The sequence below is a fragment of the Pongo abelii genome, chromosome 20 (assembly GCF_028885655.2).
Source record: "Pongo abelii isolate AG06213 chromosome 20, NHGRI_mPonAbe1-v2.0_pri, whole genome shotgun sequence".
NCBI lineage: Eukaryota > Metazoa > Chordata > Mammalia > Primates > Hominidae > Pongo > Pongo abelii.
The window spans coordinates 56,996,649-57,022,794 of record NC_072005.2 but is presented as its reverse complement, the minus strand read 5'-3'; the positions used below and the strand labels follow the sequence as shown (position 1 = coordinate 57,022,794).

The following is a 26,146-nucleotide window of genomic DNA, read 5'->3' as shown; positions in this document are numbered from 1 at the left end:
CTTGTGAGAGAATAAGAGTGAGAAAAGTGCCAGGCGCAGTTCCTCATGCCTGTAATCCCAGCACTTTATGAGGCCAAAGCAGGTGGATCACCTGAGGTCAGGAGTTTGAGACCAGCCTGGGCAACATGGTGAAACCCTGTCTCTACTAAAAATACAAAAATTAACTGGGCATGGTGGCGGGCGCCTGTAATCCCGGTACTTGGGAGGCTGAGGCAAGAGAATCACTTGAACCTGGGAGGCAGAGGTTGCAGTAAGCTGAGATTGTGCCATTGCACTCCAGCCTGGACAACAAGAGTGAAACTCCATCTCAGAAAAAAAAAAGAAAAGAAAGAATGAGAAAGGTAAATAATGTGTACAGATTACTATGAAACTAGTGTTTGACCTCGCATACCCCCAGAAAGGTCTCAGGAATCCTTCTACTCCAGAGTTCCAGAATCCCCACTATAACAGCCTGAGATGGTCAGAGAGGCCCTCCCCCAGGGACAGAGAGGGACACAGAAGGAAATACAGAGATGAATATGGTGCTTTTCTTCAAGATTACCATCATGTTTTCTCTTTATTGAGTACTACTTCATGCCATACTTCATGTTGATCAGGTTTTCTGAGGTCTTCACCTTCTTAAAAAAAAAGAATAAAAGATTCTTAATATAAACTTAGGTATAACCCAGATTATTCTAATGGGAAAAGAAATAACAAATGTAAATAGCAAATGTGAATGATAAAAGGAATAATACAGGAACTACTTAAAAGAGTATACAGTACCAAAATCAACGCACAATTTAGAAGATGCATAATTTTTTAATTTAGCAATTGTCTTAAATGCCTTATAAAGTTTTTCTCCTACATTCTTTTGTCCTCATACTCTTCAGTTATCTCTGCTTATCATCAAATGATTTTGTAATCTCATTTTCTTTTTCTTTTCTTTTTTTTTTTTAGACAGAGTCTCGCTCTGTCTCCCAAGCTGGAGTGCAGTGGCGCGATCTCCACTCACTGCAACCTCCGCCTCCCAGGTTCAAGCGATTCTTCTGCCTCAGTCTCCCGAGCAGCTGGGACTACAGGCGCATGCCACCACACCTGGCTAATTTTTATATTTTTTTTTTAGTAGAGACGCGGTTTCACCATGTTGGCCAGGCTGACCTCGAACTACTGACCTCATGATCCGCTCGCCTTGGCCTCCCAAAGTGCTAGGATTACAGGTGTAAGCCACTGCACCTGGCCTATAATCTCATTTTCTAGGGGAAGAAAAATAATTTCATTTTTATCATATTTGATCAAAATCTGTTTTTCATTATTAATGCTTTAGAAACATTTATTTCAGCGTCAAAGCTTTTATTTATTTAAATTTCATATGATTTGTTTAGGATTTTTGCCCAATTTGGGGAGAAATAATAGTAAGTTTCTTTCAAATGTCAGCTGAAAGATTTCAGGACATTTCAAGTGTTCTGATCCACCAACTAATCTAACATGGTTTATAAGCTAATGACACTAGTTTATTGTTCCTTTTCTTATTGAGGGATATTATGAATTTATGTTATCTTCATCAAGTCACAGTTGTGACAACTAGCAAATATCAATTAAATGAGAAATTAATGAATAGCTGTATAGATGGGATGAGATACAGAAACAGATGGACAAAGAGAGAGGGTTAGAGAGGCTAGAAAATATGAGAGATAACCTTTGTTATCTAACGCAAAGAAAAGGTTTCTTGATACAACTTCAGAAGAACAAATCATAGACCAAAATTTGGATGTACTTCATTATAGGAAAATTTAGAATTTTTGCTTAGAGGTCACTGTCGTCCAGAAACTTGTGTAAGAATTCAGAATTTCTATTTATAAAAGATGACATATACCACATTCAAAACCAAAAAGAGATCACTATTTAGAAGGCACAAGAAACTTCTGACATGAACAAGACAGCAACCCCTAAAAAAATGGACAAAGCATACCAACAGGCAATTAATAAAAAAGAAAAGTCAAGGAGAGGGGAGGGATAGCGTTAGGAGATATACCTAATGTAAATGACGAGTTAATGGGTGCAGCACACCAACATGGCACGTGTATACATATGTAACAAACCTGCACGTTGTGCACGTGTACCCTAGAACTTAAAGTATAATAAAAAAAAAAATATATATATATATATATATATATAAAGAAAAGTCAAAAAGCTAATGTGTGGAGAAAATGGTGGCTAGGAAGCAGGACTAACTTGCAGCTCCCACTCAGATGGACAGAGCAGCATGTGGAGACTGACATCTTGAATTTTCGCTCCAAGAACTACTGCAGGAACATACTAGGAAAGCCAAGAGAACCCACAGACCCTTTGAAGGAAGCACATTGCTGCTGCAGGCTCCAGGAGACAGCTGAAAAACTGTGAGTGCTCAAAGTGTGAAAGTGTGAAAGGGGGATCATCCGCCCCTGAACACACATCCTCACTGGGGAATCTGAAGGTCCAGATCATGGGAGAAGGATTTGACCTCACCTGAAGCTGAGATGAACTTAGAGAGCTGAACAAAATACGGGGGGGTAGAGGAAGCAGCAGGAAGCGCCCTGAGGGTACTCTTGGTCCCCAGGGAAGCCATTTCTGACTTCGTCTCACAGGGGTCCTTGGGGAGGGCCGCCAATGGAATTGGGGAAAAACTACAAGGAGAAGGATGCTTCCAGCTGAACTCTGCAACAATTTCAACTGAACACGAAGTTTCCTGGACAGAACTCAGGGAGGGGGTGAACTGTGAGTGCAGACACGAGCACAGAAGCTGCAGCAGGTGGGGAGGCACCAAACCTGAAAGCCCTGCTTACTTTCTCAGCAGGGAGGCTTGTAGCCTGGGGCAAGTTCCCAGTCCTGCTCACCCGCTGCCTGGAAACAAACTGCGCATTGATTGGGGGTGCACACAGTGGGAATGAGACCAGCCTTTTGGGCTGCATGGGAGCTGGGTGAGCCCTGAAACTGCTAGCTTTCTCCCACGTCCCTGGTGACCCACATGATGCAGTAGAGGCAGCCATAATCCCGCTGGGAACATAACCTCATCGGCCTGAGAGCCACACCCCACCCTCCAACAGCAGCCGCAGCGACCGCCACCCAAGGAGAGTCTGAGCTCAGACACACCTAACCCTGCCCCCACCTGATGGTCTTTCTCTACCTGCCCTGGTAGCCAAAGACAAAGGACATACTCTCTTGGAAGCTTTCTGGCCCCATCCTCCACCTGAGAAACCTGAATACTTATCCAGGTGACCCTAGGGCAAGCTGTTTTCCTCCCTGTACTCCTGCAGCTGATGCTGTCTTGAAAGTGTCACCTCCTGGCTGGAGGCCAACCAACACAAAACCAGCGCACTAAAAAATAATACAACCAAGGACCCCCAGCAAGTCTACTTTACTCCCCTGCTACCTCCAACGGAGCAGGTGCTGATATCCACAGCTAAGAGACCTGAAGATGAATCACATCACAGGACTCTTTGCAGACACCCCCCAGTACCAGCCCAGAGCCCAGACACTCCACTGGGTAGCTAAATCCAGAATCTGAACAGCAGCCCTTGAGCCCCAGATCTTCCTTCTGACATAGTCTACAAATGAGAAGGAACCAGAAAACCAATTCTGGTAATACGACAAAACAAGGTTATTTAACACGCCAAAAAGATCACACCAGCTCACCGACAATGGATCCAAACCAAAAAGAAATCTCTGAAATTGCCAGAAAAAAAAATCAGAAGGTTGATTACTAAGCTACTCAAGAAGGCACCAGAGAAAGGTGAATACCAACTTAAAGAAATTTTAAAAAGTGTTACAGGATATGGACAGAAAAATCTCCAGAGAAATAGTGTAAATCAAAAACAATAACAACTTCTGGAAATGAAGGACACACTTAGAGAAATGCAAAATACACTGGAAAGTCTCAGCAATAGAATCAAACAAGTAGAAGAAAGAACTTCAGAGCCCAAAGACAAGACTTTTGGATTAACCCAATCCAACAAAGACAAAGAAAAAAGAATTTTTTAAAAATGAACAAGACCTCCAAGAAGTTTGGGATTATGTTAAATGACCAACCTAAGAATAATTCATATTCCCAAGGAAGAAGAGAAATCTAAAAGTTTGGAAAATGTATCTGAGGGGATTAATCTTCCGTGGCCTTGCTAGAGATCTAGATATCCAAATATGAGAAGCTCAAAGAACGCCTGGGAAATTCACTGCAAAAAGATGACCACTGGATGGGCGTGGTGGCTCGCGCCTGTAATCCCAGCACTTTGAGAGGTTGAGGCAGGCGGATCACGAGGTCAGGAGATTGAGGCCACCCTGGCTAACACAGTGAAACCCCTTCTTTACTAAAAATATAAAAAATTAGCCGGGTGTGGTGGCATGCACCTGTAATCCCAGCTACTCGGGAGGCTGAGGCGGAAGAGTCTCTTGAACCCAGGAGGCAGAGGTTGCAGTGAGCCGAAATCGCCCACTGCACTCCAGCCTGGGCAACAGAGTGAGACTCCATCTCAAAACAAAACAAAAAGATAACCCCCTAGGCACACAGTCATCAGGTTATCTAAAGTCAAGTTGAAGGAACATCAGGTAACCTATAAAGGAAAACCTATTAGATTGACAGCAGATTTCTCAGCAAAAACCCCTACAACCTAGAAGGGATTGTGGCCCTGTCTTTAGCCTCCTTACAAAACAATTATCAGCCAAGAATTTTGTATCCAGTGAAACTATTGGCAGAACACACAATGACTCCGGGTCAGAGACAAAGGACTTTATTACTCATGGCACAGCAGGCAGCATGAGGTTCATGTTCACATGGGCTCACCTCGCCCCCAGGTCCTACAGGGATGATCAGAGTGGCTCAGGCTGATGCTGCGCACAGTGGTTTGTGTCAATGCTGGGGAATCTCTGTTTACATGTGTTTACAAATCTTCAATCTTATAAGGGAGATGCAAGGAAATCTGACTGACTTTGAAACTCGAGGAGATATTATCTTTGTTATCTTGGACTGCTGATCCATCTGCCCTGGAAGGACATATTGTATTTACTATCCTAGCCAATAAATAAATCGTTATGGAAGGACATTATCTTTATCATCTAAGACGGTAAACAAACATGCTCTGATGCTCTAGAGAAACATCCATAAAAAGACAATCTGGAGCTAAAAAGTGGCTAATATCTTTTTCAGGAGACAGGCAGGAAGGTAAGGGAGCCATGGATAATTGTCTCCTAACACCATTCAGTTCACGCTCTCGATGCTTCCCTACAGGATAATCTCAGATTTCCCAACCAGGCATTCAAAGTGCAGGAATTTGGTCTGGGATACAAAACCCAGCCCCCAGTTTGCCTGTTTTTTGTTGTTGTTGTTGTTTGTTTGGATTTTTTTTTTTTTTTTTTTTTTTTTTTGAGACAGAGTCTCACTCTGTCACCCAGGCTGGAGTACAATGGTACCATCTCGGCTCACTGCAAACTCCACCCGACCACGGGTTCAAGAGATTCTCCTGCCTCAGCCTCTTGAGTAGCTGGGATTACAGGCACACACCACCACACCTGGCTAATTTTTGTATTTTTAGTAGAGACCATGTTGGCTAGGCTGGTCTCGAACTCCTGACCTCAAGCGATCCGCCCGCCTCAGCCTCCCAAAGTGCTGGGATTACCGGCGTGAGCTACCACGCCTGGCCTGATCCTGTCTTTCTCATGCTATCTTTTCACTCCCTGTTTCTCACGGTTTTCTGCCTTCACCATTCCCTCCCTCTTTTGATGCCTCTTCCTCACTCCAGTCCTTACTTTCTCTCTTCTACACTCCCCGACTCCACCCTCCTTTGTTTTTGCCCGGTCCCTATTTCTCCAGGCTTCTCTTTCCAGCTCCCCCGTGTCTCCTTCTCTAGACAGGAAGCACCCATCTAAAAAGGTGAATGCCCCTGCAGTGAACAATCATCTTGAGGCCCACCTGGCCAAGGCTAGAGCATCTCCCAGCCCTCCTGACCTGCGTCCTGAGGTGTGGAGTCAGGTGCAGGGGAAAAAGGAAGCTTCAGTGACAGGTATAGACCAGTGGTTCCCCAGTGGGGCAAACTTGTCCCCTCCACCCACCCCACCCTCCTCCACCCATCCAGGGGTACGCTGGCATTTTCCGGCAATCTCATCACATTCAGGTTCTGCAAAGACACACATGGGGGGGGCTTCCCACGTTATTTATGGGGTGCAGAGATGGAGGAAGAGAGAGGAGAGAGGGTCTGCCCTGAGATAGTAGACAGTGACAGGTGGTAATGCTCTCCAGGGACCACTGAGAGGGACCTGGGGACACAACGCGCCACACACATAGCAAGGGTGGAGCTGAAACCTGGCGAGAGCCACATTATTCTTTTTTTGTTAATTTGTAATTGTTGTGGGTACATAGCAGGTGGATATATTTATGGGGTACATGAGATATTTTAATACAGGCATATAATGTGTAATAATCACATGAGGGTAAATGGGGTATCCATTACCTCAAGCATTCACCCTTTGTGTTACAAACAATCTAATTATATTCTTTTTGTTGTTTTTAAATGTAAAATTAAATTATTACTGACCACAGTCACCCTGTTGTGCTATCGAATACTAGATCTTACTCTATTTCCTCGTACACATTAACCATCCGCACTTCCCCACTACCCACATACCCTCACCCTTCCCAGACTCTGATAACTATCCTTCTACTCTCTATCTCCATTAACTCAGTTGGTTTTGTTTTTGTTTTTTGTCCCTATTTCTCCAGGCTTCTGGAGATGGAGTCTCGCTCTGTCTCCCAGGTCGCTGGAGTGCACTGGAGAGGTCTTGGCTCACCACAACCTCCTCCTCCCAGGTTCAAGCACTTCTGTGTCTCAGCCTTCCGAGTAGCTAGGATTACAGGCACGCGCCACTGCGCCTGGCTAATTCTTGTATTTTTAGTGGAGACAGGGTTTCACCATTTTGGCCAGGCTGGTCTTGAACTCCTGACCTCAGGTGATCCACCTGCTTCAGCCTCCCAAAGTGCTGGGATTACAGGTGTGAGTGCCCAGCTAATTGTTTCAATTTTTAGCTCCCACAAATAAATGAGAACCTGTGAAGTTTATCTTCTGTGCCTGACTTATTGCACTTAACATCACAACCTCCAGTGCCATCCATGTTGCAAATGACAGGCTCTCATTCTTTTTGATGGCTGAATAGTGTTCCACTGTGTATATATGTACCACATTTTCTGTATCCATTCATTTGTTGATGGACACTTAGGTTGTTTCCAAATCTTAGCTATTGGGAATAGTGCTGCAATAAACATCATTCTTGGCAATACCACAGCCAGCTTTCCTGCACTGGGAGGTGGGGTATTCCATGATGACTTTTTACAAACAATCTCAGCCTGGGCAACATATCAAGACCCCATCTCCATAAAAAAAAAAAAAAACCTTAAAATTTAGCCAAGCATGGTGGCACACACTTGTAGTCCCAGCTACTCGGGAGGCTGATACCAGAGGATCGCTTAAACCCAGGAGTTTGAGGTAGCAGTGAGCTGTGATTGCACCATTGCACTCCAGCTTGGGCAACAGAGCAAGACCCCAACTCTAAAAAATAAAAACTAAAAGAAGCTGACAGGATCACAGGGAGAGGGGAGCAGAAACACAGACATGGGGAAAGTGAGCAGGAGTCACGGGAGGGAGAAGACACACGTCTCCTCAGCTCCCTCCTCCCTCAGACCCCCCCAGCCCCTCCTCCTTCAGACCCAGGAGTCCAGGACCCCAGCCCCTCCTCCCTCAGACCCAGAAGTCCCAAATTCCAGCCTCTTCTCTCTCAGGCCTAGGAGTCCAGGCACCAGCTTCTCCTCCCTCAGACCCAGGAGTCTGGGCCTCCACCTCCCTCCTCCCTCAGACTCCCCAGCTCATCCTCCTTTAGACCCAGGAGTTCAGGACCCCGGCCCCTCGTCCCTCAGACCCAAGAGCAAACCTCCTATGAACAAACGCAGAAGGGAAGCTTCCAGAAAGGAAAGAGGAGAGAGCTGGAAAGTGGGCTGGGGGCTCAGAACTCTAGAGAAGAGGTCTATGGGTGGCGGTGGAACACACAGAAGAAGAAGCAGGCAGGGCAGGCCTTTCTCTCCCAGCCCCAGAGTGCAGGACCCAGGAGTTCAGGCCCCAGTCCCACCTCCCTAAGATGCCCCAGCCCCTCCTCCCACAGACCAAGGAGTCCCGGTCCCTAGCCTCCTCCTCCCTCAGACCCATGAGTCCAGACTCCAGCCCTACCTCCCTCAAACCCCCCAGCCTCCTCCTCCCTCAGACCCCCCAGCCCCTCCTCTCTCAGACCCAGGAGTGCGGGCCCTCAGCCCCACCTCCCTCAGACTCAGGAGTCCAGACCCTAGCCCCTCCTCCCTCAGATCCCCCAGGCCCTTCTCCCTCAAACCCAGGAGTCCGGGCCCTGAGTCCCACCTCCCTCAGACCCAGGAGTCCAGACCCCAGCCCCTCCTCCCTTGGACCCAGGAGTCCAAGTCCCCAGCCCCCTCCTCCCTCAGACCCCCCAGCCCTTCTTCCTTGAGACCCAGGAGTCCTGGACGCCAGCCACTCGTCCCTCAGTCCCAGGAGTCTGGGACCCCAGCCACTCCTCCTTCAGACCCAGGAGTCCTGGCCCCCGGTCTCTCCTCTCTCAGACCCAGGAGTCCAGGCACCAGCCTCTCCCTCCTCAGACCCAGGAGTCCAGGCCCCCAGCCCCTCCTCCCTCAGACCCAGGAGCAAACCTCCTATGAACAAACGCACAATTAATGCCACCTATCGGTAAGGCCCTCCCAGGACAAAAGAAGAGAAGACGTGGGTTTTTCTGCCTCCTCCCCTCCAGCTTCCCCCGGCACAGCCCAGGAAATAAAGTCTCAGAGAAGAACTCGTCTGCGTGTGACATTCTCTTTGCTTGACGTTACACTCTCATACCAGGGTCTCAGACATCCATTTCCTCTCCCTGGGCCTCAGTTCCCCCATCTGTAAAACAGGGATCTTGATAAAGGGGTCACAGGGATTCAGAAAAAGATACCACATCTGGGAGATCAAAACAGTGGCTTCTGGCCGGGCGTGGTGGCTCATGCCTGTAATCCTAACACTTTGGGAGGCCAAGGTAGGTGGATCACTTGAGGTCACGAGTTCAAGATCAGCCTGGCCAACACTGTGAAACCTCATCTCTACTAAAAATACAAAAATTAGCTGGGTGTGGTGGTGGGTGCCTGTAATCCCAGCTACTCAGGAGGCTGAGGCAGGAGAATCACTTGAATCCAGGAGGCAGAGGTTGCAGTGAGCCAAGATCATGCCATCTGAAGGAGGAGTGGCCAGCCTGGACAACAAGAGCGAGACTCCGTCTCAAAAAAAAAAAAAAGAAACAAAACAAAACAAAACAAAAAGTACAGTGGCTTCTTCCGGTCCCAAATCTGCTGCTGCCCAACTGTGTCATCTGAGAAAGACCCCACATAACCATCCCTCCCCAGCGTTCAGTTCCCAAGGGCAATAGGACAGACTGATAATGGCCCAGCACTCACTCAGTGCCAGGCACAGATTTCAAGCATGAACACCTCAAAACACTCCTACAGAAGAGGGAGGAGCAATTATTACCCCTACTTTATAGATGAGGCAGCTGAGGCACAGAGAGGCTAAGTGACTTGCCTGAGAGTGCACAGTATTATGGGACAGAAGCAGAACTCAAACCCGGGCCACCTGGCTCCAGCGGCCACATCCGAATCACGTGCCGTGTTAACCGGTCTTGCAAGCGTCAGCCTGATTTTATGATTCGCACACCTGCTCCATGGGTATGACCTCATCCAACCCCTGTGAGGTCCCTCCCATGTCCACCCCACCCCCACCGAAGACCCCTTCGCAGATGAGCACCTGACACCCAGAGAGCTAACGCCTCTCACAAGGGGCACCAGGACCCCGAGAACCATTCTCTTGATTCCACTTCTGCAGCCTGGGTGACCTTCACCAATGGCCCCCGCACTCCCGTCTGTTCATTTGTAAAATGAATGAATCATCATAATTTACTATGTGCTCTGAGCTCCTAACACAAACTAAGTCGTTACTCCTCGAAAAACTCTACGAGGGGATCCTCTGATTTTAAGGATAAGAAACTGAGACACAGAGAAGAAAAAACACTTACCAGGGTCTCCCAAAATAGTAAGTAGTGGAACAGAGATCTGCGCCCATGCTGTCTGCATCCAGACCCAGCCCCCTGAAACAGCAGCTTGTCTGGTTCCAGAAGGAACGGAGGCCGTGGTGAGACTAAGTTAGAAGAGGGCCAGCACCTCATGGGGAGGCCCTTCGGGCACCACGAGTCCAGTCCCGCTTCTGAGGTGGGCAGTCTGCAGTCCCCCTGAGAAGGGGGTTTGAAGGGAGGCTTGTTCCTGCTGGGGAATCTCAAAGGGCTTAAAACTGCAGACTGAGAAGCCGGGACCTTGCCCAGGGATGATGGGGAGCTGCAAGGGAAGGCTGTGAGCAGGGGAGGGGCGGGGTGATCTCCAAGTGCAGAGAGACCCTCTAGGGCCACGAGGTGACCGACAGGAGGCTGTCCTCCCGGACAGGAGGGGCGAGGGTCCAGAGAGAGAGGAGGACGTCTGAGCTGAAGCCAGGCCAAGGGGACGGAGAGGAGGGGACAGGGCAGAAAGAGGCAGGGGCCGAAGGGACAAGGCTGGGGACCGATGGGCTGTAGGGGATAAGGGGAGAGATGGGGCAAGGTCAGTGCCAAGGGCGTCTGGCCGAATAACTGGGTGGTCGGTGACGCTGCCCCTGAGAGGGAGAACGTGAAAGAACAGGGAAGGTGGGTTTGGGGAAATAGAGCAATGAGTTGGGACTCGGTAAGTGAGAGGGGCCTAGGGACATTGGTGCAGGGGGCGCCCAGGAGCAGGTGGCTGCCCAAGCCGGAGTTCAGGGTCAGATGGAGGAGACCTGCGTGGTTGGTGGAGGAACCACGGGAGTTGATGAAAAACTCCCAGGGAATGTTATCAGGAGGAGGAGCGGGACAAAAGTGGGACTCAGGCCGCGGTGGCGGGACCCAGGCCGCGGAGGAGGTGAAGGACGTCCGCGGACACGTCCAGGAGGACATCGATCGCGCGGGCCTGAGCCAGCCACAGTGGGCGGGGGCGGGGCGCTGACGTCACCGCGTGGGGGCGGGGCTGCGGGAGCCGCCGGCTGCGAGCCCTCCAGGGAGCGGTGCGCAGACTGGGTGCACGCCTGGGTTCCGCGCGGTGGGAGCGCCCTCAGTGTCCCCGTCTGTATCAGGGGTACTTCATCAGTACCTGCCTAGGCTGGTTAGGAGGAGGAGCACGTGCGATCGTGACGGAAAGCGCTTAGCACACACCTGGCACCGAGGAAGTCCCAGGGGCTCGGCTCCTTCCCCTCGTCACCACCGCGCCCCAACAGAGGGAGGCGGCTGCAGGGGTGGCGGCGAAAGGGCCCACTGTGCGTTCCGGAGTCGGAACACTGATTCCTCTCCCGCGTGGCCTCTCGCTTCTGCAGGAACCTTGCTTGTGCTGCCTCCTGTCTGGGCCTCAGTTTCCTCCGTATTCAGCAGGAAGCCATAAGGTTATTAATATAAACACCTCACAGGGCTGCCCGGAGCCTGAGTGAGATCCTACAAAGAGAGCACTTGGCACGGGGGAGTGGCCTGCAGCCGCATTCCATAAACAGGGCTGCTCAGCTGAAGCGGTGGCCCAGGGTGAGGCCCGCAGACTTTGAGCATCAATTTGTGGGGAGGGAGGCAAAAGGACATAGGAGTTCTAGAATAGCTTCCAACCTGGGGATTTATTATGTCTGCTGGTCTGGGCTTGTAGAATGTCTGGAGACCCGACGTTCTAGAATGCATGAGGTTTCTGGGGACTCCAGAGTGCCCAATGTTCTAAGGTTCTAGAGTGTTTGGAGCTCTGTGGTTCTAGGCTATTCTAAAATCTTACTTTCCAGAGTGTCCTCCACTGCCAGCACGTCTTAGGGCCTGTGCTTTTAGAATCTGAAAGTCTGATATTCTAGAAATTGCAGAGGCCTATAGTTCTAGAATGGCTGAATCCCACTTGACTCCTTCCCATAAAGATGAGGACTTTCCACACATGGGGAGAGACCACGCTTACAACAGGTCCCATCCTTCACTGGGTGACCTGAGAGAGGTCAGTCCCTCCTGTCTCGGGACCTCCTCATTAATTAAGCCAAAATAGACTCTAGAAAATTGCTTGGGGCCCTCAGGGGTTCTGAGACATTGGAAGCCAGCCTCAAATACCCAAAGCCTTGGGTCATCTCAGTGACGATCTCCAGCCTCTGGAATGCAGAATCCAGATTTCAAGCTCTAGAACGCAGAAATAAGACTACAGGACCAGAATAGAGACCCTAGGTTCCCAGACTCTAAATTCAGACTCTAGAGTCAAGATTCTAGCAATCTCGAATCGTGAAAGCCAGGTCCCTGTCTCTCAATTCAGCCTTTTAAAAATTTACTTACTTACTTATTTATTTATTTATTTAAATTTTTCATAGAGATGAGGTATTGCTATGTTGCCCAGGCTGGTCTCAAACCCTTCAATTCCAGCAATCCTCCTACTTCGGCCTCCCAAAGGTATGAGTCACTGGGCCCAGCCACAGTCCAGCTTTTAAATGCAAAACACAGATTTGAAACTCCAGACTTTATGCTCCAAAGTCTACCCTGAAAGCTCAGAGCCTAGATCCACCCTGTAGAATCCAGACCCCAAGCCTGGCATGGTGGCTCACGCCTGTAATCCCAGCACTTTGGGAGGCTGAGGAGGGTGTATCACTTGAGATGAGGAGTTCAACACCAGCCTGGCCAACATGGTGAAACTCTGTCTATACCACAAACATAAAAATTAGCTGGGCGTGGTGGCAGGCGCCTGTAATCCCAGCTACTCAGGAGGCTGAGGCAGGAGAATCAATTGAGCCCAGGAAGTGGAGGTTGCAGTGATCTGAGATCGCGCTATTGCACTCCAGCCTGGGTGACAAGAGCGAAACTTCATCTCAAAAAAAAAAAAAAAAAAAGAATCCAGACCCCACAATTCAAAATCCGAAATCTACCATTTGTAGTCTAGGCCCCAGGCTTCTCATAGCAGGTGCAAAGATTTCCAGCCTCGAGTGCCAGATTCCAAACACCAGATTCCAGGCTTCTATTCTGGGTTCTAGATTTGAATGCCCCAGGATCCAGAATCCAGGTTCAAGATCTGTCACTCAAAGGCCTGACTCCAGGATCCAGATTCCAGACTCCAGGCCCAAGAATTCAGACTTTGAAATCCATATTCCAGACTGCAGGTCATTAATCTCCAACTTAAGATCCTCAAATCTGAAATCCAAGACCCAGATCCAGAACCAGATCTGGATTCAGAAACCAGGATCCAGGACTCTGCCCCAAGCCCAAGAACAGTGACTTTAGGATCCAGTTTCCACACTCCAGACCCCAAATTCCAGACTCTGTCTTTGGATCTCCTCCTAATTTCTGTTTTTGTCCTCCTGTGCCCTCCCCCTTGAGGAGCTGCTCCTGGTGAAGAATTCCTCCTTGTGGACTCAGACAACAGCTTCAACCTAATAAATGCTCATTAGGCCAAGTCTCCCACCCCACCAGCCACCAAGGCGTCTCTGCCTGTAAACCTAACTCTCAGCTACCTCCCACCCCACCCTACACCACCACACCCCCAGACCCAGCTGGGACTGGGAGCTTATAAATTCAGGCATCCTGGTACCTGCTCCCTTCTGGCACCCAAGCTGCCCTAGATGCTGCTGGAGGATCTGGAGGAGGTGAGAGCTTTGAGACAAGACTGGAGGGAGGGGCAAAGGGGAGATTCACTGTGCCCTGGTTTCAAGGGGAAACATCGACCATGCTTGGAGAACTGAGTGTCAAGGGCATGGGTAGATCCATGTGTCTTTTACCAATGCCCCAGATTGAACCTGAACCAAGAAAATGTCCTGGAATGGCCAGAAGGAGCTGCAGTGGCGGGGAGGGAGGGGGATGGAGTGGATCAGGAGGACGTCCCTGAAGCACTTGTACCAGAGCCAAGAACGTGGTTAGGAGTGATCACGGGTTCAAGTCAGTTCAGCACAACCTCCCAGAGGCCTCCTGTGTACCAGGCCCCAGGCGGGGCAGTGCTGAGGACACAGAAAGAACCTGACCTGAGCCCCATCTTCAAGGCCCCCAGATGGAGAAAAGAACAGGCTAGACCTCAGCAAGTATGGGGCATCTGCACTGTAATGGAGACTGAATGGGTGCTGTGGGATTCAGGGGAGACACCTGTTAGGTGTTGGGGCCTCCCAGAAGAGGTGGGGGCAGAGTGTCAGAGGACAAAGACGAATTTGGAAGATATGGGGAAGAAGGATTTTAATTCACTTCCAAAGCTTCCTGAGGCCTCCCGTGGGCGGGGCCCTGCAGTACTGGAGACCCAGAGTGGAGTCAGACCAGCTCCTCGGGGAGCTGCCAGTCTAGTAGGGGAGGCGGACACCACTGAGGGTCAGGGGAGGTCAGAGAAGGCCTCAAGGAGGAAGCGGGGCTGGAAGGGAATGGCGTTGGATACGTGGTGGGAGGAACAGCCTGAGCATGAAATGGCAGGAGGGAAAATGGCAGCACTGGCTGCGTCTAGGACAAGGTCATGAGAGACCCAGGGAGAGAGGCTAGAAGGGAAGAAGCCACTTTTGTCCTTGAAAGTGAGGCTGGGGCCAGGCAACTCGTGCCTGTAATCCCAGCACTTTGGGAGGCTGAGGCAGATGGATCACTAGAGGTCAGGAGTTCAAGACCAGCCTAGCCAACATGGTGAAACTCCGTCTCTACTAAAATTACAAAAATTAGCTGGGCGTGGTGGCAGGCGTGTGTAATCCCAGCTACTTGGGAGGCTGAGGCAGGAGAATCGCTTGAACCCAGGAGGCAGAGGTTGCAGTGAGCGGAGATCATGCCACTCCACTCCAACCTGGGCTACAGAGCCAGACTCCGTCTCAAAAAAAAAAAAAAGAAAGAAAGTGAGGCTGAAGAGCTGGACTTTATCCTGGTGGTGCCGAGGATCCATGGAGGGTGGTGAGCAGGGGAGGGGCACAGCCAGCTCCAGATGTAGAAAGACCCTTTGGGGTCATGGGTGGAGGGCAGGCTGGTGGAGGGGACTGGACTGGAGGGGGACCCAAAAGGCCAGATAAGAGGTTGAGATAGGCCAGGTGTGGTGGCTCATGCCTGTAATCCCAGCACTTTGGGAGGCTGAGGTGGGTGGATCACGAGGTCAGGAGATTGAGACCATCCTGGCTAACACGGTGAAACCCTGTCTCTACTAAAAATAAAAAATAAAAAATAAAAATAAATTTAAAAAAGTAGCCGGGCGTGGTGGCAGGCGCCTTTAGTCCCAGCTACTCGGGAGGCTGAGGCAGGAGAATGGTGTGAACCTGGGAGGTGGAGCTTGCAGTGAGCTGACATCGTGCCACTGCACTCCAGCCTGGGTGACAGAGTGAGACTCCATCTCAAAAAAAAAAAAAAAGTTGGGACAGGGGTCCTTGGTGATGATGGAGAGAGATCCAGGGGCTGGTAGCATGGTGCTGGGGGCCAACAGGTGGAGGGGGGCGGTGGGGTCTGTCCGAGTGCCTAGAGGAAGAGTAAACATTCCAGAGATGGGGGACCCAGAAGGAAGCGCAGAGTGGGGTTGGGGGAAGGGGATACCGGTGGTCAGAAGAAATTTATTAACAGTGGGTGGGATAAGTCTGTGTCTGGAGGGATCCTGGTGGAGGCAGAAGGGTCCTGCCTCACCTGGATTCTCTCACTCCCTCCCCAGACTGCAGCCGAACCCTGGTCCCTCCTCCACAATGTGGCTTCTCACTCTCTCCTTCCTGCTGGCATCCGCAGGTGAGGTGGCTCCAGGAGGGGGCCAGGTCTGTGGGAGCAGGTGCCCCCTTCCCAAGCATGTCTGGGCCCAGTGATCTGTCAGCCCCTACCTCACCCAGAGACCACCAAAGATCCTTCCTTCACCTTCCACCTGCGCCAATGTCCCTAAGCGCTTACCATCAGGTGCTGGTGCTGCTGCTCTGGAGTCGCTATGTTGCCTGGGGCCTCTCGCTGCCCATGACAAGGAACACGGTCCTGGGGTTACACAAACCTGAGCTGAGTCCTGGGGCAACCGCTTCCTTGCTGTGTGTTCTTGAAGGAACTGCTTCACCTCTCTGGGATGCCTTCTCTATAAGACAGCACCCGCTTGAGACAATAACAGTGAGGTCTCAATAGCATAACAGAGGTAATATACATAGCAAGCATTAGACAAGTGCTGAGAGGACAAGAGCACAGACTCCAGCTTGAGTCCCACGCCTGCCACTCCCTGTCTCTTACAGGGTCTTTGAGGGGATTAAATGTGGTCGTATGTGAGGTGGAAGCATAAGCCTGGCCCAGGTAGTGCCCCTTCAGGTGTACAAGCCAGGCACAGTGCTTAGAGCTTACATACAGCGTCTATGTGTGGTGGGCACCACCGACCTCATTTGACAAGGGAAGGGGCTGTGGCTCAGAGGGATGGCCACAACATCAAGGTCACCTTGGGTGTCAGGCAAACTCCAGACTGAACTCAGCTGCCACACACCAAGAAATTAATTGTAACCTGATGCCTCTCTTCTGGAGAAATTGGAGAGTAGACTTTCATTAACGTTCTGCCACAAATGACCCTCACTCCTGGGGGCCCCTCAGACCCCCCACACCTCCAGCCTCCCCTCCGGCTCTCTCTGTGCACTCACCTACCTGCCTCGTGCCTGCCTGCTGCGCCCAGCTGGGGCCTCCACCTTCCTCTGGCTTGGACTGGCCAGGTGCAGCCTCGGTGCCCAGCTGTTCAGCCCATACCCTCCACCCTTCGGAGGACGACCTCACCCTTCCTTTGTTAAGCCCCTTGTCCACCACATCCGCATTCCCCTGGTCTCACGGGGGCCTTTGGCCCAGTTCCTGACTGTGATGGGCAGAGTGTGGGCATTTGGTCTGGCCGTGCAAATCCTGCCCCTGTGTGGATGGGGTTCTGCGTGGCTTCAACCTTCAGGGGATGCATCCACATTGCCCAGTGGAGAGGGTCCTGGTCCTGTGACCTTGAATGTCTCTAATCATGTCCTTAAGCATAATGCCATTCTGTGTGTGTGTGTGTGTGTGTGTGTGTGTGGTGTGTGTGGTGTGTGTGTGTGGGGTGTGTGTGTGGTGTGTGTGGTGGTGGTGTGTGTGTGGTGTGTGGTGTGTGTGTGGTGTGTCTGTGTGGTGTGTGTGTGTGTGTGTGTGGTGTGTGCGTGTGTGTGTGTGATGTGTGTGGTGTGTGTGTGTGATGTGTGTGTGGTGTGTGTGTGTGGTCTGTATGTGTGTGTGTGGTGTGTGTGTGGTGTGTGGTGTGTGTGGGGTGTGTGTGGGGTGTGTGTGTGGGTGTGTGTGTGGGTGTGTGTGGGTGTGTGTGGGGTGTGTGTGGGGTGTGTGGGGGGTGTGTGGGGGGTGTGTGTGGTGTGTGGGGTGTGTGTGGGGTGTGTGTGGGGTGTGTGTGGTGTGTGGTGTGTGTGGATGTGTGTGTGGTGTGTGTGTGTGGTGTGTGTATGTGGTGTGTGTGTGGTGTGTGTGTGGTGTGTGTGGTGTGTGTGTGTGTGTGGTGTGTGTGCGTGTGTGTGGTGTGTGTGTGGTGTGTGTGTGGTGTGTGTGGTGTGTGTGGTGTGTGTGTGATGTGTGTGTGTGGTGTGTGTGGTGTGTGTGTGGTGTATGTGTGTGTGGTGTGTGTGTGTGGTGTGTGTGGTGTGTGTGTGTGTGGTTTGTGTGTGTGTGTATGTGTGTGGTGTGTGTGGTGTGTGTGTGGTGTGTGTGGTGTGTGTGTGGTGTGTGGTGTGTGTATGTGTGTGTGGTGTGTGTGTGTGGTGTGTGGTGTGTGTATGTGTGTGGTGTGTGTGGTGTGTGTGTGGTGTGTGGTGCGTGGTGTGTGTGTTGTGTGTGTGTGTTGTGTGTGGTGTGTGTGTGGTGTGTGTGGTGTGTGTGTGTGGTGTGTGTGTGGTGTGTGTGGTGTGTGTGGTGTGTGTGTGAGGTGTGAGTGTGTGTGGTGTGGTGTGTGTGGTGTTTGTGTGGTGTGGTGTGAGTGTGGTGTGTGTGTGTGGTGTGTGTGGTGTGTGTGTGGTGTATGTGGTGTGTGTGTGGTGTGTGTGGTGTGTGTGTGTGGTGTGTGTGTGGTGTGTGTGGTGTGTGTGTGTGGTGTGTGTGGTGTGTGTGTGGGGGTGTGTGGGGGGGTTGTGTGTGGTGTGTGTGTGAGGTGTGTGTGGTGTGTGTGGGGTGTGTGGGGGGTGTGTGGGGGGTGTGTGTCGGTGTACGTGTGTGGTGTGTATGTGTGTGTGTGGTGTGTGTGTGTGATGTGTGTGGTGTGTGTGGTGTGTGTGGACGTGTGTGTGGTGTGTGTATGTGTGTGTGTGGTGTGTGTGGTGTGTGTGGTGTGTGTGTATGTGTGTGTGGTGTGTGTGTATGTGTGTGTGTGGTGTGTGTGGTGTGTGTGTATGTGTGTGTGGTGTGTGTGGTGTGTGTGAGTGTGGTGTGTGTGTGTGGTGTGTGTATGTGGTGTGTGTGGTGTGTGTGTGGTGTGTGTGTGGTGTGTGTGGTGTGTGTGCGTGTGTGTGTGATGTGTGTGGTGTGTGTGTGGTGTGTGTGTATGTGTGTGTGTGGTGTGTGTGGTGTGTGTGAGTGTGATGTGTGTGTGTGGTGTGTGTATGTGGTGTGTGTGAGTGTGATGTGTGTGTGTGGTGTGTGTATGTGGTGTGTGTGGTGTGAGTGTGGTGTGTGTGTGTGGTGTGTGTGGTGTATGTGGTGTGTGTGGTGTTTGTGTGTGGTGTGTGTGTGGTGTGTGTGGTGTGTGTGTGTGGTGTGTGTGGTGTGTGTGTGGGGGTGTGTGGGGGGGTTGTGTGTGGTGTGTGTGTGGGGTGTGTGTGGGTGTGTGTGTGGTGTGTGTGGGGTGTGTGGGGGGTGTGTGGGGGGTGTGTGTCGGTGTACGTGTGTGGTGTGTATGTGTGTGTGTGGTGTGTGTGTGTGATGTGTGTGGTGTGTGTGGTGTGTGTGGACGTGTGTGTGTTGTGTGTATGTGTGTGGTGTGTGTGGTGTGTGTGTATGTGTGTGTGGTGTGTGTGTATGTGTGTGTGTGGTGTGTGTGGTGTGTGTGTATGTGTGTGTGGTGTGTGTGGTGTGTGTGAGTGTGGTGTGTGTGTGTGGTGTGTGTATGTGGTGTGTGTGGTGTGTGTGTGGTGTGTGTGTGGTGTGTGTGGTGTGTGTGCGTGTGTGTGTGATGTGTGTGGTGTGTGTGTATGTGTGTGTGTGGTGTGTGTGGTGTGTGTGAGTGTGATGTGTGTGTGTGGTGTGTGTATGTGGTGTGTGTGAGTGTGATGTGTGTGTGTGGTGTGTGTATGTGGTGTGTGTGGTGTGTGTGTGGTGTGTGTGTGTGGTGTGTGTGGTGTGTGTGTGGTGTGTGTGTATGTGTGTGTGGTGTGTGTGGTGTGTGTGAGTGTGGTGTGTGTATGTGGTGTGTGTGGTGTGTGTGTGGTGTATGTGGTGTGTGTGGTGTGTGTGTGGTGTGTGTGGTGTGTGTGCGTGTGTGTGTGATGTGTGTGGTGTGTGTGTGGTGTGTGTGTATGTGTGTGTGGTGTGTGTGTGTGGTGTGTGTGGTGTGTGTGAGTGTGATGTGTGTGTGTGGTGTGTGTATGTGGTGTGTGTGAGTGTGATGTGTGTGTGTGGTGTGTGTATGTGGTGTGTGTGGTGTGTGTGTGTGGTGTGTGTGGTGTGTGTGCGTGTGTGTGTGATGTGTGTGGTGTGTGTGAGTGTGATGTGTGTGTGGTGTGTGTGGTGTGTGTGTGGGGGGGTGTGTGGGGTGTGTGTATGTGTGTGTGGGGTGTGTGTGTGGGGTGTGTGTGGGGTGTGTGTGTGGTGTGTGTGTATGTGTGTGTGTGGTGTGTGTGTGGTGTGTGTGTGGTGTGTGTGGTGTGTGGTGTGTGTGTATGTGTGTGTGGTGTGTGTGTGGTGTGTGTGGTGTGTGTGTATGTGTGTGGTGTGTGTGTGGTGTGTGTCGCGTGGTGTGTGTGGTGTGTGTGCGGGTGTGTGCGGGTGTGTGTGTGGTGTGTGTGTGGTGTGTGTGGTGTGTGTGGTGTGTGTGTGGTGTGTGTGGTTTGTGTGGTGTGTGTGTGGTGTGTGTGTGGTGTGTGTGGTGTGTATGTGTGTGTGTGGTGTGTGTGGTGTGTGTGTGGTGTGTGGTGTATGTGTGTGTGTGGTGCGTGTGTGTGGTGTGTGGTGTGTGTATGTGTGTGGTGTGTGGTGTGTGTGTGTGGTGTGTGTGTGAGGTGTGAGTGTGGTGTGTGTGTGGTGTGTGTGGTGTTTGTGTGGTGTGGTGTGAGTGTGGTGTGTGTGTGTGTGGTGTGTGTGGTGTGTGGTGTGTGTGTGGTGTGTGTGTGGTGTATGTGGTGTGTGTGTGGTGTGTGTGGTGTGTGTGTGGTGTGTGTGTGGTGTGTGTGTGGGGGTGTGTGGGGGGGGTTGTGTGTGGTGTGTGGGGGGGGTGTGTGTGGGTGTGTGTGGGGTGTGTGTGGGGTGTGTGTGGGTGTGCGTGGGTGTGCGTGTGTGGTGTGTGTGTGTGTGGTGTGTGTGTGTGATGTGTGTGGTGTGTGTGTGGTGTGTGTGTGGTGTGTGTGGTGTGTGTGGACGTGTGTGTGTGGTGTGTGTATGTGTGTGTGGTGTGTGTGTGTGTGGTGTGTGGTGCGTGGTGTGTGTGTTGTGTGTGTGCGTGTGTGTGTGGTGTGTGTGGTGTGTGTGGTGTGTGTGTATGTGTGTGTGTGGTGTGTGTGGTGTGTGTGGTGTGTGTGAGTGTGGTGTGTGTGTGTGGCGTGTGTATGTGGTGTGTGTGGTGTGTGTGTGGTGTGTGTGTGTGGTGTGTGTGGTGTGTGTGCGTGTGTGTGATGTGTGTGGTGTGTGTGAGTGTGATGTGTGTGTGGTGTGTGTGGTGTGTGTGTGTGGGGTGTGTGGGGTGTGTGTATGTGTGTGGGGTGTGTGTGTGGGGTGTGTGTGTGTGGTGTGTGTGTGGTGTGTGTGTGGTGTGTGGATGTGTGTGTGGATGTGTGTGTGGTGTGTGTGTGTGTGGTGTGTGTGTGGTGTGTGTGTGTGTGGTGTGTGGTGTGTGTGTATGTGTGTGTGGTGTGTGTGTGTGGTGTATGTGTGGTGTGTGTGGTGTGTGTGTATGTGTGTGGTGTGTGTGGTGTGTGTGTGTGGTGTGTGTCGCGTGGTGTGTGTGTTGTGTGTGTGGTGTGTGTGCGGGTGTGTGTGGTGTGTGTGTGGTGTGTGTGTGTGTGGACATGCGCGTGTGCAGTGGGTATACAAGGCCCTGTATGTTCACATCCTCTCCATATGCATGAACCAGATCCCCGTATGTGAAACCCAATCAGTGACTCCACAGATATGGCTTGAGGGCTGATCTAGAGATGGATAAATATGTCCTGTCCTGGCTGCCTCTGGCTGCAGCTGCATGTCTTTGACCTTGAATGCCCAGCCCCGTGTGTGGGAGCTGCCCCAGACAGCAAGTCCCCATCTGAGTGTTGGCCTTCTGGGTTGGTGTCTGCAGCTCTAACTCTACAAAATGTCTTGTGGGTGAATCACAGTTTTAACCTTGACGGTTTTTTTTGTTTTTTGTTTTTGAAACGGAGTCTCGCTCTGTCACCCAAGCTGGAGTTCAGTGGTGCAATCTCGGCTCACTGCAACCTTTGCCTCCCAGGTGCAAGCAATTCTGCCTCTGCCTCCCGAGTAGCTAGAATTACAGGCACGCACCACCATGCCTGGCTAATTTCTGTTTTTTGGGTTTTTTGTTGTTGTTGTTGTTGTTGTTGTTTAGTAGAGACGGGATTTCATGATGTTGGCCAGGCTGGTCTCAAACTCCTGACCTCAGGTGATCCACCCGCCTCGGCCTTGGCCTCCCAAAGTGCTGGGATTACAGGCGCGAGCCACCGCACCTGGCCAACCTTGACTATTTATTATATGTAATTCTGTGCAGATGTCTGACTTATTTTGGCCATCTTCAGGATGGACCTGAACTTTCACATGTATGTCCCTATGACTAAATCCAGGTGTCATTTGCAAAAAACAACTAATATTTATTAAGTAGCTACAAGAGCTAGGTATCACTCACCACACATACACACATGCACACACACACGTACACATTTCTACCTCATCCTTACAACAATCCTCATTTTACAGACGAGGAAACAGAGGCACAGAGAGGTCAAATAACTTACTCAAAGTTTCACAGCTAGTACATTCGAATCCAGGCTTAAGGATCCTTCTTTGTCCAGATCCTGTATGCAAGTGTCTGTGACACTGGATGCCAAGACTCACACCAGAGATGTTGAATTTAGGTCTGAACAATATCCAATTCTGTGTGTGTGTTTGTGCGTGCGTGTGTGTGTGTCTGTATTCCTGTATTCATGTCTTAACCATTCATATTCATATACACATATGAACATCTGTGCTGATTCTTTTTTTTTTTTTTTTTTTTTTTTTGAGATGGAGTTTCACTCTTGTCACCCAGGCTGGAGTGCAATGGAGCAACCTCCGCCTCCCAGGTTCAAGCGATTTTCCTGCCTCAGCCGCCAGAGTAGCTGGGATTACAAGCACCCGCCGCCATGCCCTGCTAATTTTTTGTATTTTTATTAGAGACAGGGTTTCACCATATTGGCCAGGCTGGTCTCGAACTCCTGACCTCAGGTGATCCACCCGCCTCGGCCTCCCAAAGTGCTGGGATTACAGGCATGAGCCACCATGCCCGGCCTGTGCTGTGATGCTTGAAGCTGCAACCCATGTGCGTGCAAGTGACTTCCAGCTTCCAGTCCTGTCCATAGCTGTACCTAAGTTTGGAAGCTGGATGTGCATGTATGCATGTCCATGACCTTCTATGGCCACATCTGGGACTCATACTGAATTTGGCTGGGACACACTGAATTTGGCTGACATGTCCAGACTCTAGGGCCAAGGCTGTGTCACACATACTGAGTGGCCACATGTGTTTGACGTCTGTGACAATTTGGTGACCGTGAATGACTGGTTTCAAGTGACCACCTGTCTGAACCTGTATCCAGTGCCCCTGTCTCCACCCCCAACCACAGAGGACTTCTTGCCCTCTGGTCTGTTCCCCTTCTTCTCTCTCCCAGAATCTTATAGCAAATGGGGTGGGGGCTAGAGTTGTGGAGAAAACAGGCAGCGGTTGTAAATAAACAACAGGGCAGGCGGAGAGTGGTGGCTCACACCTGTAATCCCAGCACTTTGGGAGGCTGAGGCGGGCAGAGCATTTGAAGTCAGAAGTTTGAGACCACCCTGGCTAACATGGTGAGACCTCGTCTCTACTAAAAATACAAAAATTAGCCAGGTGTGGTGGCGGGCACCTCAGCTACTCGGGAGACTGAGGCAGGAGGATCACTTGAACCCAGGAGGCGGAAGTTGCAGTGAGCTGAGATCATGCCACTGCACTCCAGCCTGGGCAAAAGAGTGAGACTCCGTCTCAAAAAACAAAACAAAACAAAACAAAACAAAACAAAAAAAAAACAGGGCAGGGCGTCTTGAGAAGTTAGGGGAAAGGCATAGGGGCATAGGCATATAGTAGTTAGGGCAGGGTGCAAGGAAGGTGTAGGAGGCAATGCAAACGTCCCTGTCCTCAGGCATCCTCTACCCCTTCTCCTAGCAGCCCAGGATGGTGACAAGTTGCTGGAAGGTGACGAGTGTGCACCCCACTCCCAGCCATGGCAAGTGGCCCTCTACGAGCGTGGACGCTTTAACTGTGGCGCTTCCCTCATCTCCCCACACTGGGTGCTGTCTGCTGCCCACTGCCAAAGCCGGTATGAAGGCAGGGGCTCAGGGTCCTGAGGGAGCCTGGTGGAGGGGAAGAGCTCCTAGGTTTGGGGAAAGACGGAGGCAGACGCCAGAACTCCCGGGTTCTGAAAGACGAGGAGGCTGGATGTCAAGCCCCTGAGTGAGGGGTGAGTGTGTGTTTCAAAGCCTTCGATCTCTGAAGGAGGAAGGAGATGACTAGTTCTAGCTTTTGAGCCTCAGTTCTAGGGATATGAGAATCCTGGATTCGGGGACAGACCAGGAGGGGGCTGGGAGTAGTTGGAGGGGATCGAGTTCTAGGAGTGTGCCTGACTTCAGACTCGTTGGTCCTTGAGGAGCAGGGGCTGGAACCATTGGCTTCAGGGTCTTGGGAAAAGGATGGGATGTCGAGATTTCTAAAGGATCGGGGGACCTCGGGCTGCCCACTCTTTGATCTTTCTGTCCTCTACTTGCGGGTAACCACTGGCCCGCACTCCACTGGCGGGAAAACCACTCGCCCGCACAGCTTCATGAGAGTGCGCCTGGGAGAGCATAACCTGCGCAAGCGCGATGGCCCAGAGCAACTACGGACCGCGTCTCGGGTCATTCCACACCCGCGCTACGAAGCGCGCAGCCACCGCCACGATATCATGTTGCTGCGTCTAGTCCAGCCCGCACGCCTGACCCCCCAGGTGCGCCCCGCGGTGCTACCTACGCGTTGCCCCCACCCGGGGGAGGCCTGTGTGGTGTCTGGCTGGGGCCTGGTGTCCCACAACGAGCCTGGGACCACCGGGAGCCCCCAGTCACAAGGTGCGTGAAAGGATGGAGCTGGATGCGAGGCCTCAAGGAATCCTATGCTCCAGGGCTCTTGGGCGGAGGGGACAAGGGCCGGAATTTATGGATCTGCTCCAAGTCCACTGTCTTCCCCAGTGAGTCTCCCAGATACGTTGCATTGTGCCAACATCAGCATTATCTCGGACACATCTTGTGACAAGAGCTACCCAGGGCGCCTGACGAACACCATGGTGTGTGCAGGCGCGGAGGGCAGAGGCGCAGAATCCTGTGAGGTCAGAGCCCAGAGGGGCCATCAGGCGGAAGAAGAGGGATGGGGACATGTGTGGGAGTCTGGATGGGGTTGGATTTTCTTTGCTTTGGGCCAGAGAAGATGCTAGGGTTAGGCTTGGAGATGGAGTAGGAAAAGTTAGAATAGGGGTGAGGTTGGAGTTGGGGTTATAGGTGGGGATTGCATTGTTCGAGGTGGATAATGTGATAGTTTGAGATGGCATGGGTTGGGGTTGAGAATGGGAATGGTTTGGTTTGATTCTGGGTGGGAAATACGTCAGGGTTGAATTCGGATGAGGTAGATTTTGTTTGGAATGCAGAAGACATGAAAATTGAGATTAGATTTTGAGATGGGCATGGGTTTGGTTTGATTTTGAATGGTGAGGATGTAGGCTGAGTTGGATTTAACTTAGTTCAGTTGCACTGGAGTTGCATGGGGGTGAGATTGGACATAGGTTGGGTGGGTTGTATTGAGCTGTGTTGAATTGGGGTTGGGGCTGGGCTGGCTCTGTTTGGGATACACTGGGCTGTATTGAGTTGAGTTGGGTTGGGGTTCCCTGGGATGGGGATGGATTGGGTTTGGGGTGAGACTGCAAATGGTGATTAGGGTGAGAATGAATCCAGGAGGTTTCACTCAACCTGAGACCCCCTCTTTTCCCCACAGGGTGACTCTGGGGGACCCCTGGTCTGTGGGGGCATCCTGCAGGGCATTGTGTCCTGGGGTGACGTCCCTTGTGACAACACCACCAAGCCTGGTGTCTATACCAAAGTCTGCCACTACTTGGAGTGGATCAGGGAAACCATGAAGAGGAACTGACTATTCTGGCCTATCTCCTGTGCCCCTGACTGAGCAGAAGCCCCCCACAGCTGGCCAGTAGCCCCGCCTGACATGGAACAGAACGGAGCCATCCCCCAAGACCCCAAGTCCAAGGCCCAGATGTTAGCCAAGGACTTGTCCCACCTGAGGACAAAGCTGGCGCTCAAGGTCACCTGTTTAACGCCAAGATAACAAAGCACTGATCCAAGTTTCTCTGTAGGAATTTCTGTGACTTTTTTCTGGGGTCAAAGAGAAACCCAGAGACACTGTACACTGTTCCTTTTCACCCACCACCCCGATCCCTAGGTGAGGAGAAGCGGCTTGAAGCAGGGCTCCATTCATTCAACACACATGACCACTCGCGTGATCTTCAACAAGAGGCCCAATCTCACTTGGCCTTGGTTTCCTCATTTGTAAAATGAGACCATCTTATTGCTGATTTCAAAGGGCTGTTGTGAGGATTAAATGAGATGATTCATCTGAACTGATTAAAATCGTGTCTGGCACTGA

The 26,146-nt window shown here is 51.3% G+C and overlaps 1 protein-coding gene and 1 long non-coding RNA gene across 4 annotated transcripts in view; one reads left to right on the top strand and one right to left on the bottom strand.

The window, feature by feature from the left end:
• Window positions 1-16,709, bottom strand: part of LOC112130237 (uncharacterized) — a 20,518-nt gene extending 3,809 nt beyond the window's left edge. Inside the window, exons 1-2 of the long non-coding RNA XR_008516268.1 lie at window positions 16,675-16,709; window positions 15,955-16,143 (exon numbers count right to left, since the gene is read on the bottom strand). This is a non-coding gene — a long non-coding RNA (uncharacterized LOC112130237). The remainder of the gene's footprint in view (window positions 1-15,954; window positions 16,144-16,674) is intronic.
• On the top strand, window positions 13,677-26,146 carry KLK15 (kallikrein related peptidase 15). 3 transcript variants are annotated; one of them, XM_024238373.3, is made up of 6 exons: window positions 13,677-13,724; window positions 15,728-15,798; window positions 23,636-23,786; window positions 24,284-24,567; window positions 24,688-24,824; window positions 25,484-26,146. In XM_024238373.3, exons 2-6 carry the CDS (start codon window positions 15,759-15,761, stop codon window positions 25,634-25,636), a joined length of 765 nt encoding a protein of 254 aa, XP_024094141.3. In that variant the 5' UTR covers window positions 13,677-13,724; window positions 15,728-15,758; the 3' UTR covers window positions 25,637-26,146. The 3 variants fall into 3 exon arrangements, with proteins under 3 accessions (XP_024094141.3, XP_024094140.3, XP_024094142.3); XM_024238372.3 differs by having other exon boundaries at window positions 23,633-23,786; XM_024238374.3 differs by lacking the exon at window positions 24,688-24,824.

What these genes read in the sequence shown, in the direction of transcription:
- KLK15 (XM_024238372.3), top strand. Translation starts at nt 15,759, where the DNA reads ATGTGGCTTCTCACTCTCTCCTTCCTGCTGGCATCCGCAG. An exon ending in CTTCCTGCTGGCATCCGCAG is followed by an intron (nt 15,799 to 23,632) that starts GTGAGGTGGCTC and finishes CCCTTCTCCTAG; the next exon opens with CAGCCCAGGATGGTGACAAG. An exon ending in GAGGCGCAGAATCCTGTGAG is followed by an intron (nt 24,825 to 25,483) that starts GTCAGAGCCCAG and finishes TTTTCCCCACAG; the next exon opens with GGTGACTCTGGGGGACCCCT.